Source organism: Enhydra lutris, unplaced genomic scaffold, assembly GCF_002288905.1.
Source record: "Enhydra lutris kenyoni isolate GAN:26980312 unplaced genomic scaffold, ASM228890v2 scaffoldscaffold62, whole genome shotgun sequence".
NCBI classification, from domain to species: Eukaryota; Metazoa; Chordata; class Mammalia; order Carnivora; family Mustelidae; genus Enhydra; species Enhydra lutris.
Window position 1 is genome coordinate 16,097,286 of NW_019154146.1, and position 19,277 is coordinate 16,116,562.

The following is a 19,277-nucleotide window of genomic DNA, read 5'->3' on the forward strand; positions in this document are numbered from 1 at the left end:
ACTTTCAAGGACGTTTACAGTCTATTCACATGACACGGGCCATGCTTACGCAAAAGCCAAGATACAGACACACCTCCAGCAAGAGACCAAAAAAGAAAAGTTATTCACCAGTGATAACATTCTCAGCTTCAAGAAATGGCATAGCATTATCCATTAAGTGGTTTAAATAATTAAGACAACCTCATTTCTTTTTGATGGATGATCTGGCACTCATTCTTCTGGGGCCATTTACTGGGGGTTCAATGTGGGCACAAGGCCTTCTCAGTGATCTGCGGCCAGATTCCTAGGATTGGAAGGCATCCTGTCGTCCCACTCACCTATCTCCTTCTAGACATTACTGTTCAGGGCTTGTCTCTACCGTGTTTCAACACAAACAGTGATGGAGGCGTGCTACCTCTATGGTAGCCCATTCATTTCCAGATAGTGTTTATAGTCCCAAGGAGAGATGTCTGCATTCCTGTGGCTCCTATCTCACGGAGTCAGACATATTCAACTCCATCCTTTCTCATCCAACAGCCCCTCAAATACTGGGGAAGAATTAGTCCAATAAAATGATAAGCACATAGGGCAGAAACTTGGCAATGAGGCTGTGTTATGAGAGCACACGGCAGGAGGGTCTGATGAGATCTGGAGCACAGGGAAGGCTTCAGAGAGAAAGCAATACCTAAGATGAGAGCTGACATCTCTCATAATCAAACAGAAAGCTGACATCTCTCATTATAACCAAACATTAGCCAAATAAAATTGAGTGTGGGTTTGGGGTAGTTAATACGTGAGGCTTTGTGCTTTATACTTATTGGGTACTTTTTTATCCTCATTTAATGGATGAGGAAACTGAGGCACGAGAAGGTTCAATAATTTGCCCAGGGCCACACAATTAGTAAGCAGTAGAGCTGGACATCAAAACCAGGCAAGCTACCAGACTTCCCCAGGTTACTTCTATGGAAATGGAAACAATTCCAGGTTACTTCTATGGATAGAAATTTTTTAACTGCTGTTAACCATTAATTAACAATTTCAAGCATGGGAACAGGAAAGATCACTCAGTGAGAGTAACCACAGTACAAAGAGGGATAAGGATGGAATCATCAAGAACACGTTCTCTTAATGAATAGTCAGAAAAAGCAAAAGGAAACTTGGAAGGAGCAGAAGCGAGAAATCCTGAGGATGAGGCAGGGGTGTGACAGGGTCTCTGAAGGGAACCACGGAAGTCTGCACAGAATCACATGCCACAGAGACGCAGAGATGTCTGACGCCAGGTGAGGGCCTGGCAGCCATCACCGTCCCTAGCAACAGGGTCGCTGGTAGCGAGCTGGGGCGCCAAGCCAAACACACTTGGTGAAGTAAACTTTAAACCCCTCAAGCCACATGACACTTGGTCGCCATGAAGACGCAGTTACAAGTGTTTACTCTTTGAGTCAACTTTCTATTTTCTTGGTACAACAACAATAGAAGCAGTTGGTCAGCCAAAGGCATCACAATCTTGTGATAGCCTGAAAAAAACAAACGCGGAATCAAGGATAGGGCGGATTAAGTACTGGACTGAGCATCTTCTGTTTACAAAGGAAGAGGTGGTTTACTTGAGCGTGTCACATGAAGAATTACATTTCCATTCCCAAGGATGGGCTAACATCCCAAGGCAGACACACCCAGAGATGACCTCTTCAAAACTCCAGCAAACCATCCAAATTCTTAATTAGAAACACAGGACCGCTTAGCTTTCTGCCAACTAATACAATCCAGGAAAATCAAAAAGCAGGAAGTATTTATTGGGAGCAATAAAAGGAGAGCTACAATAAAAATTTTATTTTACCTCAATCCTACACTTGATATTAGATCTGGATTTAATTGCTATCCCACTGTCCTTAACTCTGACTCCAAATTATCAAGCTGACTCGGAAAAACAATGAGCACCGAATTTCTTTTTTCTGTAAGAGCTCAGAGTTTATGGACTGTGATTTCTGTTCATTCTCTTCCTCAAGGTCTCCCTGTAGCTTATCTGCTCCTCTCTCTACCCCACGGCATTTACTGTGTATTTATTATGTAACGTTTCTGAGGGGATTGTTAGGAGCTTCCTGATGCAGCCATCCTGCCCACCAGCCCATAAGCTCGCTGAGGTGAAGGATGATGGCCATTCTCATTGTGTTTCTGTCACCTGTCCCGACACACTTGGGAAAAAAACTCTTGACAAAGCAAGGATGTCTTTTCCAAGACATGTTTCTAAGTATGTCTACTGTGGACTACAGTGACAATGTATTGAAGTACTCTGTGAGAGTTTAGACACATAGTAACAAGAAGTTTACCACTTACTCCAGGGTCAAAGAGACTGCGTATGCAGACTGTAGTGGTAAAATGGGGCACAGGTCTCAAAACGAAGAATCTAGAACAGTACTATTGTCATGAGCCACGGGTCTAACCAGGAGCTCAAAAATTACACACTCAAGCAGCCTAAAAATACGTATCACTCACCCCAGGCAACTTCCTGACTGTGAAGTTTTTAAAGGCTTTTATGCCTGACAACAAGTGTTTCCCATCACACTTGACTGATGGGAGCCATTCAAAGGCCCTGTCAGTGGTGGTCTCTTCTAAAATACCTTTGTTTCATTCTAGTTGCGCATGTAGCAAAAAAACTCAACAGATACTCGAATAATTACCCAAGGCAGAAAAGCAAAATCTTTAAAAAGTCAGTAAAGGTTATTTTTACACTTACCAAAAGGAATGGTTTGGACTATTCAAAGAAAAAAAAAATGAAATGAGGTATCTGGCATTCTACACATGAAAGAAAGCGATGTGAATGATTTTAATTATTCATTAACGTGAAATCGTCTGTTCACAGACAAATTTGGGCTTCTTTTGGAACTGCTCTGTCTGAGCAACTCAGAGAAACTTCTGCAGAGAGACGGGTAGGGGCCCGCGGAGGCCAAGCCCGCACACACATTCAGGGTCCGACAGCTGTACTCTGAGGCGAGCTCTCCAACAAATTCCTTTTCATTAGTGTAACTGGGAAAATATGTAAAACTCAAGGGCCCCTAAGATTCTTTTGGCCTATTTCCCTGAACAATTCCCAATACTTTTCATTTTGTCAGGCAAAGCCAATACAGTGATGTATAGGTATAAATACGGCGTGATGTGTAGCTGATGGAACACAGATGATTATGCCAGAATGAGAAATTCTGAGGTTGGGAGAACAGCTTTTAAAACGAATTAATCTGTGCTGCGCTGGGGCTATAGACAGAAGATTTTTTAAAACCCCATTGTTTTACATTTTAATTCTACCGCTGACACGTTTAAGTCACATTTATGCATAAGTTCAAAAGGACAACCACAAATATATTATTTAGGTTTCCTGAGGAATTACTGGAGTATCCGAATTCTGCTAAAGCCTGGGGAAAGAGTCATGTTACAGTATTCAGGAGTAAAAGCAGGACACAAAATGGTATTTACAGCATGATCTCAATGTGTAAAAAAAGGACAGATACAGAGAGAAAATTCTGGAAGGAAATATAAAAATTTCTAACCCTTCTGAGTCATGAGAGATTTCGTTTTCTCCTTTTTGCTTTTCATTATGTTAAATTTTCTACAGTGTAAGCTAGTATTATTTCCAGAATATAAAAAAGATCTTGCAGGAAAAGGGAAGAATTGTCCATTTAACAGAGGAGTCCTTTCTATTTCTGAAGCAGGGACAGCATGTATAATGGTTTGACAACTGTCGCTTTCCGTGACTGATGTGACCAAAAGTAAAACTATGGAGGTCGTCTTTATTGCAAATGAACTTTTCATTTTAGATGATAAATAAAATGACTGCCTGGTGTTTTAAACTGATATCAAATGTGCAGCTACTAAAAGGTTAGATTAAAAAGGCAGCTAACACGCTTAAAAAATAGATCATTAGTTGTTTGTGTGGGTTACACAGTGTGATGATACATCCTGTCTAAAACCCTTCAGGCTTTCCTGCAGATACAGGTACATCTCAACATCCTACCCTTGTAGCTTTTTTTTTTTTTTTTAATGCAGTTGAAAGGAACACAATTTAATTTTGTTCCTTCATAGATCTTTGTTTTAAAAGGAACATACACCACAATTTCAGAAAAAGAACAGTTTAGCTCTGGGGGTTAAATCCATACTTGAGAATTCAGGTTTCGTTTCATGTCTACGGACGATACGACAACCGGCTTCTTCAGCTCAGATGCATGTACAAATGCTGGCGAAGAGACAGGGTGAGGCGAGAAGCAATGTCCTACTGGGCATGGAACCACACACGGCCCTAATCCTGGAAAGCCAGGCTAACTGTCACTCTCTAGCATGTGGCCAGCCCTTGACAGTAGGAATCTGATAACAATACCGTCCGAGCTTTTATTTTAGAAATATCACTTCTCTGTTCCCAGCTAAGGGCAGGGTCACATACAGATCTGTGTTCTTATTTCTAGTACTAACAAGCACCCCAAAGAGTAAATCACAGCCAGTCCATATGAAAAATTACTGATGATTCTTCCTTGGTAAGTGGAGAGTACATCCTCCTGACTTTTCCTTAGATCTTCCCACATTAAACAGGGGGAGAAAACCAGCAAATCCATCTACCAAAATCACTTAGAGCCTGGAAAACGGGAAGCAAATTTGTGGATAAAACACTAAATTTACTTTTGAAGTTCTGAATGTCCCAGAGCTTATTTCTGAAAATAAACTTGTATCAAGCACGTTCCAGAAAAGCAACACTGACTCCATGTGTGCTCCAAACCCTGGGACCCAGGGGACCCCCAACCCACTCCCCAAGTCAGCTGGATCCGTTCACATATCTGGCCCCAGAGGTGCTTGTAGGTGAGGCCATTTCCTCTCAGCAGGAAGCTTTCCTGCAGCTCAGCTACAGAGACATTAGGGGTGGGCTCCTAGGTTGGAAAGGACCCCAGCAGGACTGGGAGTCCAACATTGTGAGCCTGGAAGTTTAGGGAGGTTTAAGCCACAGGCAAGGTATGAATTCCTTAAAACCACAGCCACTAAGGGACCCTGAGAGCCCTTCCAAAGAGGGGCAGAGGAGCTGGAGAAAGAGAAGGGAGAAGGGGAGGGAAAGAAATATGAACAAATTATTTGGCCGTTAGAGGCGAAATTATGGATTGTGGCTTTATTTGTAGTTTTAAAATATTGAATTTAAAACCTCTAGCGATTTTCCCTAAGAGGGTCATTGGGCAAGTGTAGAAGTGAGCACAGGCAGGGCTGTTGATTTTAGCACCGTTTATAGTGGCCAAACACGGGAAGCAATTTGAGCGCCCAACAGAGAGTTGGTTAAATAAACTGTGCCACATCTTTATGGTATTTTCAAATCAGTTTTTGGCTTGAATATCCTTGAAGAATGAGAAGCATGCTGAACTTCTGGCCACTGGGCCACCCGGGGCTTCCCGGTGCTGGGAGGACGTGTGAAATGGCATCCACCTTCATCCTATTCCCTGTCCCCCAGAATCTAGGCTGGGAGCACTGGAATGATACACAGTCATGCAGAACGACCGCCCAGCTCTACACTGACCCTCGAGGAGGGAGCCGGGCACACGACACACTGCTGACTCATCTCGCTGCTACGGAACAAAGCGGGGAAGATGATCTCATTTACAGGAGACTCCCTGAGTCAAGATGGTCTCAAAGGTTACCAGCCCCTTCCTCGGGGTGGGAGGATTTGGCATGTTTACTTTCTTGTTGACACTTTTCTGCATTGTGGAATACCTTTATGAGTACGCGTGACTTTAAAACCAGAAAAAGAAACAAGGGGTTTACATTAATAATAAAATACGTAAAAATAAAGTTAACCAAGAGTCAAGTCCAGTCGTTTACAGAGATGTCTCTCTGTAAACAGGTTTTGGGGCCTTAAGCCTTGGCCTATATATCATCAGTAAGTCACTGCAATGAAATTTCAAGACAACAAAGGAATTCATATGGTCTCCTCATGTTCCCTCAGGTCGCATTGAAAAAATATTTTAAATCCCTTGTCTTCCATCAGTTTTCAGCCCATGAACATATTTCTTTTTTTAAAAAGAGGGAAAATAAACACTCCCTTTCACAAAAACCCTGCATTTATCATTTATAAAGTGACCAACACAAATGAAAATGGCCCAACATTAATTTTAAAATGTAAGAAAAGAGAAATGATGAACTTTTATAATGCAAATACATAAATAAATATTAAGGATATTAACAGGAAAATGTTAAGTTTCACACAATTATCTGTATATTTTCCATTAAGATGTTATTTCTGAGTAGAACACAAACTACCCCCCCCTGCTCAGTTCAAAATATTTTATTTTTGGTTCTTATTTTGATTTTTATCACATAGAAACTAAATGAAAAATCTAAGACAGAACAAGGGTGATTAAAACATAATATGAGAAACAAAAATAAAATAAAATACTGGATGAGGAACTCGTTACACTTTATGTTTTGTGGAGGAGACTAATCTGTTTTGCTGAAAATGAAAAACTGAAAATGAAAACTTACCTCATGTCAAATGAAGGAATGCCAAGTGAAATGGACAAAAATGTCAAGTCTGAGAAAAGGACGGATGTGAGTGGTGTGACGACAGACAGAAATAGGGGAGAGAGTTTTATAAACATGCCTTCTTTGTCAATTAAATTTTAGAAGTAGTTTCTTACCCAGCTACTAAAACGTATTTTCCATCTGCTTGATCCTTTAACCTTTCCAGCAGGGACAAACGTACTTTGGCTTTGCTTTTGCCATAGACTTCAATTTCATCTGCAAGCAATCCTATCTCCTTGGCAAGGACATCCACGGCTTTTGGAGTCTGTGCTCTTGAAATCTCAAGATCACTGCGGGGGAAAACACACGAGAGGTGAGAGTCTCCTCAGCTTAGGTGGTCACTGCTAGAGTAACAACAGCCATACGTCATGCCAACAAGTCAATCAAGGCAATTGCTTTGTGTTCCTCTCTCCGAAGCAGCAGTAGGCACAAATGCTAATAATTGATGTGCATTAAAAAAAAGGTACATTTCTTTAGGGAAGCAATTCAAACTCATGAGGATGGCAGAACTCTGCCCAGGTACAGAGCACGCCCATACTACAGGCGAGTGCTATATTCACTGTAGAGTACAGTGCTCTCTGCGGGTCGCCACCATCTCTGCTAACCGTGAATACATGGGTCATTGCATAATGCTCTCCCTGGGCTGGCCCCATGTGTCTCTTGGCTATTCAGAAATGGGGAAATGCTATTTTGTTTCATCTGGGTCCATGCTTTTCCCTCTCTTTTTCCTAAATTGAATCCAAAGTTCATATTTCAAAATATTTTATAATTGCATAACCGTCCGTAAAAGGACCTAGTGCTCGAAGCTCAACTTCAAATACGGGAAAGTTTAGGAACACCCGAGTGTCACTGGGCAAATCGTTGATTCTACTTTCCTTGCAAGATGAGAGCGCCACTGTTTAGCTTCTGGAGAAATTGGCATGTGCCGAACTTCACAGAGAGTCTTTTGGGGCTCCTAAGCTCAGCTATTTGTTTTAATGGGGGTTCAGGGCCCCCATCTGCCAGACTGAGCACCTGGCTGAGAGGAAGACGGGGCAGGCACGAGACAGAGTTGGGACAGCTGGCCTCAGGGACTAGGTCGGTCCTTAGGGTTGACACTTGGGGACACAGCAGTGCCTGCCTCACCCCGAAGCCCTTATTTTGGGGTCCGCTGGCAGGCAGCCCCCTGCTCTGATTTTTCTTTCTCTCACTTCTGCTGATAATCGACTCAAAGCCCTCACACTGCTCTGTGTCTTTCTCCATGACCCCATGGAAGTCTGACCGGGGGGCACAAGGTAACACTACATCCACTTCCAATCCGAATTCCCCGCAGGGCACTACAGCAGCTCGGAGTGGGAGAGCGTGTGTCTGCCCGGATGGCACATGGGCTGAGCACTGTGCTTCCTTCCCCCCCACCTGCATTTCCCCTTCCAGTTCTCCCCCCTTCCTTCTTTGCCTAAGCTCCCACTTCATATTGCCTTCCTGTCTACATCCTTTCTCTCTTTCTCTCCTCCCCAAATCTCCTAAATGGAGACGCTGACTCTTGGAAAACCTCCAAAGTTTTCTCCTCACTAGCTAAAGAGTGACAGTGACATCGTTTTGATTTTTGAGGAATTTATAAACTACTCAGCCTGTCTTTCTCCCCCCACCGTACCTCCAGAAGTCAAATTTGGTTCAGCAATTAAAACACTTCTTCCCCCAAGTGGAATTTATTTAGATTTATGCGAAGGCTTTGGTATACAGTTTGGCTGGGTCCCCCTCAAATTTCTTTTTTTTTTTTTAGCTCTCTGAAAGTAAAACATACTCATTTACTTTAAAAAATTAAAGTCCTATAACAACACAAGTAATTAAAAAAAAGTGAAGATATTTGATGAAACAGATTGCACAACAAGAGGATAACATTATAAAACACAACGTTCCCTGGAATTTATATATTAATGAACACAGACGGGGACTACGATGTGCAATCTATTTTCAGGGGTGAAAACAGCCGGGTGGGTAGAATGGAACCACGAGTGTTCAGCTGTGGCCCAAGAAAAGAGATCAAATCTAAAAAGCAAGTGGTTATCAAATGAAAAACGCGTCAGTTCCTGGAGCCTTTATCTGCTGACGATGGGGTTTTCAGCGCACCGTTTTCCAAGGGCATTCGTGCGTGCCTGGATGGCGAGGGTGGGGCCGATTCACTGGTTGGGGGGCAGCTGGGGCACCCACGATGAGGCTGGGAAATGCATTTCTCCAGCTCTGATACCTTATCTAATGACTTATTCCTGCAGCATGTATTTCCAAATCCAGGCAGAGAATATAGAGCTCGCACTTCATTAAACGCTACTCTGAAGAAAATATCCATCTGGAGTGTCAGAGAATGGCCCGTCAGAGAGGAGATATTACTATGTGCTGAGGAAAGGGGAACTCACTTCCTACGTAGAATGGGGTTTGGTATGGTCGGTCATTGGCCCCCAGTGCAGACACCTACGCGACCATGAAGACCAAGCTGACAGGTGAGTTGGGCATTTCTAATACTGAGAAGCATTTTCCAAACATCACGTTGCCGTATTTTGTGAAATAGAAGACAGCATTATGTTAGACAGCACTAAGAAGAAAGAAAAATGCCATTTAATACAGGACACGTCGTCGACAGTAATGGACACCCTGACTTCAGAAAGGGAAAGAATACACATCCTAGAACTGACTGAATACGGGACACGAGCTCATTACTATTTAATTGTTAGGGCTTAATCAATAGCGTAAAGAGTGCACCAATGTGACTAGCGAAGGTTATCCACCATCCGAGCCATAATACCATGATGGGCGCCCCCACCCCGTGAGCCACTTTGGCTACCCGGGGCACTGTGGTGTCACTATAGACAAATCCAGCGGATACCTTGGGACGGGGGAGAGAGGCTGGAGTTTCAAGCAGTGAAGTCTCCACCTGGCGTGCTGCTGTTCACGTAGCCATCTCCGTCCGCTGCTGACCATGTTCTTCAAGGGACAGAAAGGAGAGCACGTTACTCAAGTAAAGGCTGACGGGATATGGGTCTGAACTATGAAAAAACTGCGCGGGATGTTACGTCATGAGAAGGTTACAGAGCTCCACAGTAACCCAAGTGAGCATTGGCAATACTTTTACTCACGTGTAATTAGCATGGGAGGTTTGCCTTCAAAAGGAAAATGTGAGACACAGGTACTTTTCAAAGAGGTTAAGTGTTCACTAAAGGCATCAAATACCAGATAAAATTAGAGAGTGTGTTCTTCCTCTCAGAATAGAAAAATGAGGGAAACGTGAGAATGCATGAAGGATCAGCTTAGATGCCCAAATTCCAGACCCCGCGACACTGTTTCGAGTATAACCCTTTTACAGTTAATGTAATAGAACAAGAGCACTGAATTGTTAAATGGTGATACACAGAAAGAGGGAATTAAAATCTGGCTTAGGTTGAAATGCAACACACAGTCCTTACAGAAAGGTAGTATATTCCATTTGGAAGTTACAAGCCTTATTTATTTTTATTTATTTATTTATTTATTTATTTTTAAAGATTTTATTTATTTGACAGAGAGAGAGATACACGTAGGCAGAGAGGCAGGCGGGGGGCGGGGGTGGAGGAGCAGGCTTCCTGCTGAGCAGAGAGCCTGATGCAGGGCTCGATCCCAGGAGCCTGAGATCATGACCTGAGCCGAAGGCAGAGGCTTAACCGACTGAGCCACCCAGGCGCCCCATTTTATTTTTAAAAATTTTTTAAAGAGGGTGTGTGTGTCAGTTTATTTATTTACTTATTTTTAGTGAGCGCCATGCCCATTCTGGGACTTGAACACATGGCCCTGAGATCAAGAGTCGCATGTTCTACCGAATGAGCCAGCCAGGCCGCCCCTGGAAATAAAAAGTTTTACTGTATACACCATGTATGTAAGAAAGAAACTAAAACTTGCTTCTGCTTAATTCCACTGTGGCAGGAACTACAGGCTCTGGTTTCCCTCCTGATAGTCAAGGTCACTGCCATGCAGAGCTCGCATGATGGCGAGCTGGAGATCTTGGGCTTTGGGTCATGTAGATGGTTGTGGTTTGAAAAGCAGTCCACAGAATCTTTAATACTCCTGTGTTTGAAAGGTGGGCCCAATTCCCTTTCCCCTGAACGTGAACTAGATTGGTGACTCGCTTCTAGCAAAGACGAAACAGGGAAGTGATGGTGGGTGGCTTTGACAGCCACGTCATAAAAGCTACTGCGGATTCCCCCTTGCCTTCTCCTTTGATCACTCATTACTGGGGAAGTTGGCTGCCCCGTCACGAGCAGCTCTACACAGAAGTCTGCATGGTGAGGGTCTAAGGCATCTTGCCAACAGCCATGTGAGTGAGCAGTCTTGGAAGTGGGAGGCTCTGGCCACAGTCAAGCCTTCTTTTGACCTCCTGGTTTCAATTGTATGAGAGACCCTGAGCCAAAACCATATAGCTGAGCCATTGCCAAATCTCTGACCCACAAACACCATGAGTTTATAAATGTTCATTGTCCTAGGCTGCAAAATTTGGCAGATAATTTATTCCACAGCAATAGATTACTAACCACAGACCCGGATTTGGGTCCCCATCCCGTACCTGTCATGTCACCAAAGGCAAATTTTCCTAAGCTCCCCTATCCTTATCTGCCAAATGGGAATGACATTATCTTCCAGGGCTGCTGGAAGAAATTAAATGACATTATGTGTGTAAGGTGCTTACCACTATGCCTGCTCAACAGAAAACACTTGGAAAATGCGAGCAACTATTCATCCAAGCTCTCAACTGGGAAATCCTCAGAGAGCTGCGTCAGACCCACCTGAATCCGCAGAGCGGCAGCGAGGAGACTCACATCGTCCTCGGCAATGAGACCATTAAAATGTGCCCCGAGGGAACCACCTCCAAGCTTCCCTATGGGAAAAAAAAAAAGACTTTCAGGGTACTGTCATTTACAACCAATTGCTCCTAGTTAAAAAGCCAGCGCACCGAGTGACCAAGTGATGTTCTCTTTGCAACCTAGGAATGTCGGCTGTCAGGCATGGTTCCAGGGGGGTGATCCATCCCCGGCACTGCCCTGGGGCTCTTGACTGACTCCAGTCGAGACTGGGTGAAAAGCGTGCTTCTACCTCCAAACACCAACTGTGACTTTGGGCTGTTAAGTACCGTGGGTAGTTACATGCCCACCCGAGTCTGGGAGAACGGAATGGGACATCAAGGTGCTTGGTATCGAATGTGTACGCTTCAACAATGCCTAGGGCATAAAAGCAAAATCTCAAATATACAGAGTATAGGAAGGAGGACTCAGACACAGCACAATCGCACCCAACCCCAGGGCTGTGCGAGAGATCAGGTGGGCTCCGAGAACTTTAGAAAATCCCCGTCATAAAAGTGATAGGACCATTTTCCATAGAAACTGGTAAACTGTATTTTAGGATAATAATTTTAGGGATGACCTGGGTTTCAAACCACAGAGGCATTTGTAAGGATTCTACTCCCTTCCTCAGTTGGCACTTACAGAGGTTACGAAAAGCAAGCACACATGTAAAATGCTTTAGTCTATATCCTCCCTTGGAGAAAAGAAACATTTCTAATAGCAACTTTTTTGAATTAAGAAACTCTTGTCCTCGAGTTTGGACCACTCTACTTTTAAATTATCCATTTTGCTGACAGTCCTCTGCAAGAAAGAGCACAAAACACTTAAGAGTAAGTGTTCTGTGATGTTCTATAGTCAAATGTATTAAGGGTGTTGGAAAATCATCTCCCTCTGGTATCGTTTCAAGATTAGCAACACTTCACAGTTTTATAAATCATATTTAGGCAAAAGCCAAGAGTCTAGATAAAGAGATTTGTTTTGTTTTGTTTGAACCACTAGAGATCTGATCTAAAGGTCTTGTCCAACCGTTATGGAAAAGAAATATGCTTCTCTCATTTTTAGCTCTATCTTTAAATGACGAGGAAAGAAGGAAAAGCTACATGCCGGGAGCTGGTATCAATTTATTAACGTATATGCCCAGAACAGAATCACAAGTACCCTGTCATAAGTGACAGGACCATTCTTCCATAGAAACCGAGAAACTGTATTTTAGGAAATTAATATTAGGGATGACCAGAGAACTTGAAACAATGAAGATGGTAACTCAGTGCATCAGGGATAACATTCTTAACAAATTTCATGGCTGAAGAGAATGGAGAGAGGAAATCATTACCTCACCCCTCTGCCTGTGTCCAGGCAGGGCTCCACCCAGAGGCTGTCTACACGCGGCCTGCCAAGGCTGTCTGCACTCAGCCTGCGAGTCCGGCAGGGGTCCCAGGGGTCCCGTCCCTAACCAAATGGGTCTTTTCACTTCCCACTAAACACTCCCCATTTCCTCGTGGTTCTTCCAAGGATAGGTCAATGAATCACTTTAAAAAGATGGCCTTTCATTTATAATTTTTTCTTGCTAACCAAACTTTCTACAACAAGAAAATTTAAGGCTAACGTGTCATCATGCTTTCCCTGGAAATCAGAATGGTACTTTCTCTGACAGGAGCCGTTTTGAGACCACCCTGGGAATTTTGCCAGAATAACTGAAATGGGAGGGACCAGTGCAAATGCTTCTTCGGTCTTCCTGACAACTCTGCTATATGGAAACATTTCAGGTTTCTACAGTCTGGCCCAGGACACCCCTTAGCACTAACGCGCCGTATGAACCCATAGACTGAACCCTGAAATTTTTTCCATCCTCTGGGAGAACAAGTAACCCAGAAAAACTTTATGTGAAGTTTTGAAAACAGGAAAAGCTAAAAAACTGTAAATTAGTACAGATAACACTCTCAAAATCACTGGCCGTTAGTTTTAAGTTAAATATATTCTTGTTATAGGATAACAGTAAAATGCAATAAATGAAATCTCATTATAATTTTTGTAATAATGTTTGCAAGGGTTGAACTCCTAGCTTAAAACATCGGAATTCCACTATCAAATATCAATGTCTTATGATTGTTTTTTTAAACAGAATATAATGTAAAAATCCCCCCCAAAAGAAATATAATTAAACTACTGGTCTCAACTTATATGAACAGCCCTTTTGAAATCACTGACACCAAAGTAGGAAGGAATTAACACAGAACTGTATATTCTAAACAGCTTGAGACTCTTTTAAAAAGTCAGAATGTTAATGTCTTACATAGAATTAGTTAGAATCTGAAATGAAACCTGGCAATAGCATGAGTCCAACTCTTCCAGAATTTCCTGGGAAAAAAGGTAAGGGAAACAGGTAATAGATATAACAGATTTTAGAATAATTGGAGTTCAAAATTCATAAGCCAATACCCTTATTGTATTCTAAGTGCACGAAGGTAACAACTGAATTACAGGTGTATCTAAGTTCTTAAAGCTCCCTTCTCACATTCTCAGAAACTCATTGGGAAGAGTTCTTCCCTGTATTTGTTTTCAAATAAAGAGTCCCATGTTGCTAATATGAAGTCTGACAGCTCTTCTGTGTGCTAGAGGTGAGAGGACAACGAGGAAGGAGGGGGAGGGCCACTAGACGGCAGCTCTTATGAAGGCCGTGCTGTGAGGCGAAAGCTCACTTATTCCTCTCTAGAGCCTTGTTCCCATCTTACCCACAAGGAAACTGAAGATCAGAGAGCTTAAGTTATTTGCTCAAAGTCATACAGCTTACAAGTAAGATGCAGTTAAGAGAAAAACCAAAACCAAAACCAAATGAAAACCTCCCTCTTCTCTTTGAGTAAGATCAACCTGACCCACATTCCATGCTTTTCCCATTGCATTAATCATACTGTCTCCCTTAGGGGTCGTAAGAGAGAACGCTTCAGTCTCCCAGGATCCTCCAAGTCATTAGCCTGAACCCTGAGATGTACCCCACAGTAAATATACTTGCGCTCACTTAAACTGATGCTGTCAAATACTCAGACCCACAAAATCGCTGTTTTGATACGCTTTTCTGGGCCCAAGATGTAAGACCAGTTCCTCCTGTGTCCCATTGGGCACTCTTAATATTAGAGTATGAAATGGTCTTGCTCTGTATGAATTCTGCTCTTTAGCAAGCAGAACATTATGAAATCACAGCTTCTGTGATTTGACGTTTAATAATAAAATATTAGTTATTCTTATAGCTAGAAAACTGAACATTAACATGACCTTCTTTTATTTAGTTATTTTTACTTGGTAAGGATTTATTACCCAATCATTAAGTCATTCACTTTCTCAATTCACTTCTAATAGATCAGATTTTCCCTCTGGCATCTCACAGATTTCTAGATGCCTGAGTAAATCACCAGTATCTTTCAGTACTATTCAGGGAAGATACGTGTCCGGCTTTTAAGTCTAAACATTACACTCATGCCACAGGAAGAGTGAACAGATCCAACAAGTTAGGTGTAATTGTTTTCTGAGCACTGCTTCTGGAAAAATCTCTCCTGAGATGAGGTATTCAGTAAAATGCCACTATAGAATTACCTCATTATAAATTACCACATCCCATCTATTTTTACAGGGCGAAGGGGGGCGGGGATCCTTGTACCGTTAAGATGAGTATGAAAATCCCATTATAAACCTTGCCTTCACCCAATCACCAGTTTATTAAGAATTCTTTTGTTCTTAAGTGTGAATAAAAGCACCTTTCCTTTTAATAATGCTTTAAAAAAGTCTCTTTGTTTAAGGTGGCAAGGTTATGCAAAACAGAAGGGAAAAGAGCCTTTCTACAATCTGTTCAGAGATCCAATTTTCATACTAATTAAAGGTGCTAAAGTTAAAACTGACTGGGGTACCAGGGTGGCTCAGTCAGTACAGTGTGGGACTCTTGATCTCAGGGTTCTAAGTTCAAGCCCCATGTTGGGTTTAGAGATTACTCAAAAATAAAATCTTTAAAAAGAAAAAAAAAAAAAAAAAAAAAGGATCTCGGGGAACCCGAGTGGCTCAGTCAGTTAAGTATCTGCCTTCAGCTCAGGTCATGATTCTAGGGTCCTTGGATGGAGTCCCACATGGGGCTCCTTGCTCAGTGGCGAGCCTGCTTCTCCCTCTGCCTGCCGCTCGCCCTGCTTGTGTGCTCTTTCTCTCTCTAGGTCTCTCTCGCTCTCTGACAAATAAAATCTTAAAATAAATAAATAAATAAACACACACACAACCTGTCAGGAAATACCACGCTCTTGTGAATGGTGCTGACTGCAAAACATCCATCTTTTTTTTTTTTTTAAAGATTTTATTTATTTATTTGACAGAGATCACAAGTAGGCAGAGAGGCAGGCAGAGAGAGAGGAGGAAGAAGGGTCCCCGCTGAGCAGAGAGCCCAACTCGGGGCTTGATCCCAGGACCCTGAAATCATGACCTGGGCTGAAGGCAGAGGCTTTAACCCACTGAGCCACCCACGCGCCCCAAAACATCCATCCTTTTAATCAGTAAAGCATTTCTCATCTTTGTCTTTGCCCTCTCAGCCCGATTTCTGAGTGCGAGAAAAGTTCAAAAAATGTCTTTGTATCTGCAACTAACTTAAAGCTGCAATCAGTCGGAGTACATTTCTGAGTCCCAGCTTATTCACTCACTCAACACTCAGTATTTTCTGAGCATGTACTATGTGACAGGTATTATTCTGGGCACGAGGTATTCAAAAATCAAGAAGACTACTAGTACTGGACCAGACACACTTCAAATAAACTAACTGTAGTTAGTCTACATACAGAATTGTTCCATCAAAATATAATGCCTTGATCTTTTTTGTTCCCCAGGAGGATCACTGCATTGAAATTGAATGTTTTTAGGAATGCCTTTAAAAAACTAAATATCCTCAAAAGAACTGTATTAAAAATCAGGCAGTTTCACTAAAAAAATATATGTCACCTTCATATATTAAACCATAGGGCTCAAAGGGATTCCAAAAGCAGCCTCTCTCTCTCCAGCCAGGATTATGCCAAAACTGTCCTAAATATATAAACTCTAATTAAAAAGAAAAAAAAAAAAAAGCAAGTAAATATAACAGCAAAGAAGCATTCATTTAAAAGAACATGAATTCATAACTGAATTCCTAATCTAAATGCTAAGCAGAGAAGCAAATCTGCATGCCCATAATTTATGGGTTAGGCATTTTTTTCAGGTGGGGAGAGAAAGTTATTTCCTGAAATGAGATATACTTCAAAGAAGTCATTTAGTGCAAGCCTTCTATTTGCTAAAAGGAGCAATGAATCCTACATTCGCATTATACCTCTAATTGCTTCATTCATCTGTGCGCTCTCCATCCAAGAGCCAAGTACCCGAGCATTCTGGGAAATTCCTGAGTATCGTCCCTCTCATCTTCCAATCCACCCCACCCCCTGAAGCCCCAGAAGGTTTTTTAATCTGACTGGTTAATTCTGGGAGGGGTGACATTTCCTAGTGGGGTGGGTCCATTATTTTCCTTTTTTGAAGAAACAGTTATGACATGAATTTCAGTAACATTGATAATATCACATTGTTTTCTTTTCCTTCTATCATATTCCAATTGAATTAAGTTCAGTGCATTTTTTTTTTTTTTTGTGGAAAAATGCAGAATAGTTATCTCAAGGTGAGTGGGTCAAAGTTTTACATAAACACACACAATCGGATACTATTCTCTATTTCGCTGCTCCTGTGGAGCAGTCTGGGTTTCGAGACCTAGAAACCCCCAGGTGGTCCTGGCAGACATGAAAGAGGGTCTCCACCCACTTTGGCTCAACTTCCGACCATCCCATCCCTTCCAGCAACTGTTTTCATCTGCTTTGACATGCTGAAGGTCACCTAAGATTTCTTTGGGAGAACAGATTCTGCTTCATTGTATGAGTCTGAAAACCACTATTTCTAGTGTACCTCACACATGGACAAACTACCTACTTCAGGTCATGAGTGACTGGACCGCTCAACGCTAGAGGCCAGCAGGGGCACGTCTGCATGTGGGAGCAGGGGGCGGCTACTGTGGTTGGCATCTTACCTTCTCTTTGCCCAAAAATATGGCTTCAACATGGGGTAACCCAAAAGGTAGGCCCATCCACATTCTGAGTTCCCTGTCCTGTGCACGGATGCTGACGACGAGCAACCCTTCAGGGACATCCTCTCTTCTGAATGTAAGGTTCACGTCTCATAACCATCTCGCCTCTTTTCATCAGTAGCCCAACACCAATTTTAAGACATTTACGCACCTGACAGGAAGTCATGGGAACAGTTGAGAACCGTTGTTCCTTGTTGTATCCAAGAAAGGGGAATCTCTTCTGGCTTGGGAGAGCCCAAGACCACAATATCAGCCTCATGAAGCTAGAAGGAAAAAGAGAAACACCGCGCTCATTTTAATCTGTGACAGCAACATGTGAAGAGCGAACTGTGTCGCCTGATTTCGATAGCAGATGACAACCATTCTGAGGTTGGTGCCACACAGATGACGTGCACAGAATCACATCATGGATTTCCTAATGCAGCACATGTCAGCACAGGGACTGACTATCTTGGCCCAGAAAGGAAAGGAAAAGGGGCAAAGTTTCTTTAGGGCAGTCAGTGCAGCGCTTCCACTGTGGGCAGCATCGCCATCCACGTGTCTTCACCGCTAACTGCAGCATCAAGAAAAAGGATGAGGGACACCTGGGTGGCTCAGTGGGTTAAGCCTCTGCCTTCGGCTCAGGTCATGATCCCAGGGTCCTGGGATCGAGCCCCGCATGGGGCTCTCTGGTCAGCGGGGAGTCTGCTTCCCTCTCTCTCTGCCTGCCTCTCTGCCTACTTGTGATCTCTGCCTGTCAAATAAATAAATAAAATCTTAAAAAAAAAAGAAAGAAAAAAGAAAAAGGATGGGACCACAAAAACTGCAGATAGAAGCAGGAAACTGAAAGGTATACGGGGTGGGTGGCATCTGGAGTCATGTGGCAGCTGAGCGGGGAAGACGGGGGTGGTTGCTGGGAAGCCACAGGAAGATCTGGCCAGTTCGGGCAGCCTGTTGGCTTGTCCAACCACACAATCCAAATTAGGCCCACATGCAACTTTTACTGGATCTATGGGAGGCTTTTTTCAAGAGCTCAAGAAAAAAATCTCATTTTCCTGGAGGCTCTGCTTAGTCTCCTGTCAGACTGCTCGTTTTTGGTTTTTGGGTTTTTCCTTTTTTTTTTTTTTTTAAAGAAAAACAAAAGAATGCAACTATTAGCACACAACACATTCATCACAACTGTCCTGTCCGATTTTGGTAACAGTGCTGGAGGAACATGTCTGGTAGGAAGGTGACATTTAGAAGAGACTGGCTCTGACCTCAACCAAAGAATGACCGCCTGTCCCAGTACTGTCCCCACTAAGCAACCAACAGTCACAAACCAGATCTGTTTATGTGGAGGGCAAGAGGTCAAGGAGGAATATGGGACCCTGTGGGGGAAATAGCTATGACTGCACATGTAACTATGTGGGCTGGTGCTACTGCACCCATTTCACAGACAAGGAAACTGAGGCTCAGAGAGTGTAAGTACCTCTCTGGGAATTCCTGTTTCCCCTGGGGAGCCAGTCTCAGGACACTCCACAGGGAAGAAAGAGACAGTGCCCACCCTCCATTCTCCCACACTGCTTTCCTTCTCCCATTGCTTTTTCCACAGACTTCGGCGCCCTATAACTGACTGCAGATTCTTTAGAACCAGACAGAGGAGGGGCAGACGAAACAGGAAAACCGCCCCACAGCCATGACCACCACCCAACCGCCCCCTCAACGAACGTGCTCCACGCGCCCTCATCCGTTCTTGGCTTGGACAGGCTCGTGGCTGAAGAGCCTGGGGTAGCACCAGCTGAACAACTCAGCCTAGGACTCTGTAGCACAGTCTG

General features: G+C 43.1%; 1 protein-coding gene across 2 annotated transcripts in view; it reads right to left on the reverse strand.

The window, feature by feature from the left end:
* The window catches only part of LOC111158692 (methylenetetrahydrofolate dehydrogenase (NADP+ dependent) 1 like), a 185,219-nt gene that overhangs the window by 136,591 nt on the left and 29,351 nt on the right, over positions 1–19,277 (reverse strand). For both annotated transcript variants that reach the window (XM_022520898.1, XM_022520899.1), the window contains exons 8-11: positions 17,633–17,744; positions 11,304–11,395; positions 9,377–9,474; positions 6,633–6,806 (exon numbers count right to left, since the gene is read on the reverse strand). In XM_022520898.1, coding sequence (XP_022376606.1) covers positions 6,633–6,806; positions 9,377–9,474; positions 11,304–11,395; positions 17,633–17,744 — 476 coding nt within the window. The remainder of the gene's footprint in view (positions 1–6,632; positions 6,807–9,376; positions 9,475–11,303; positions 11,396–17,632; positions 17,745–19,277) is intronic.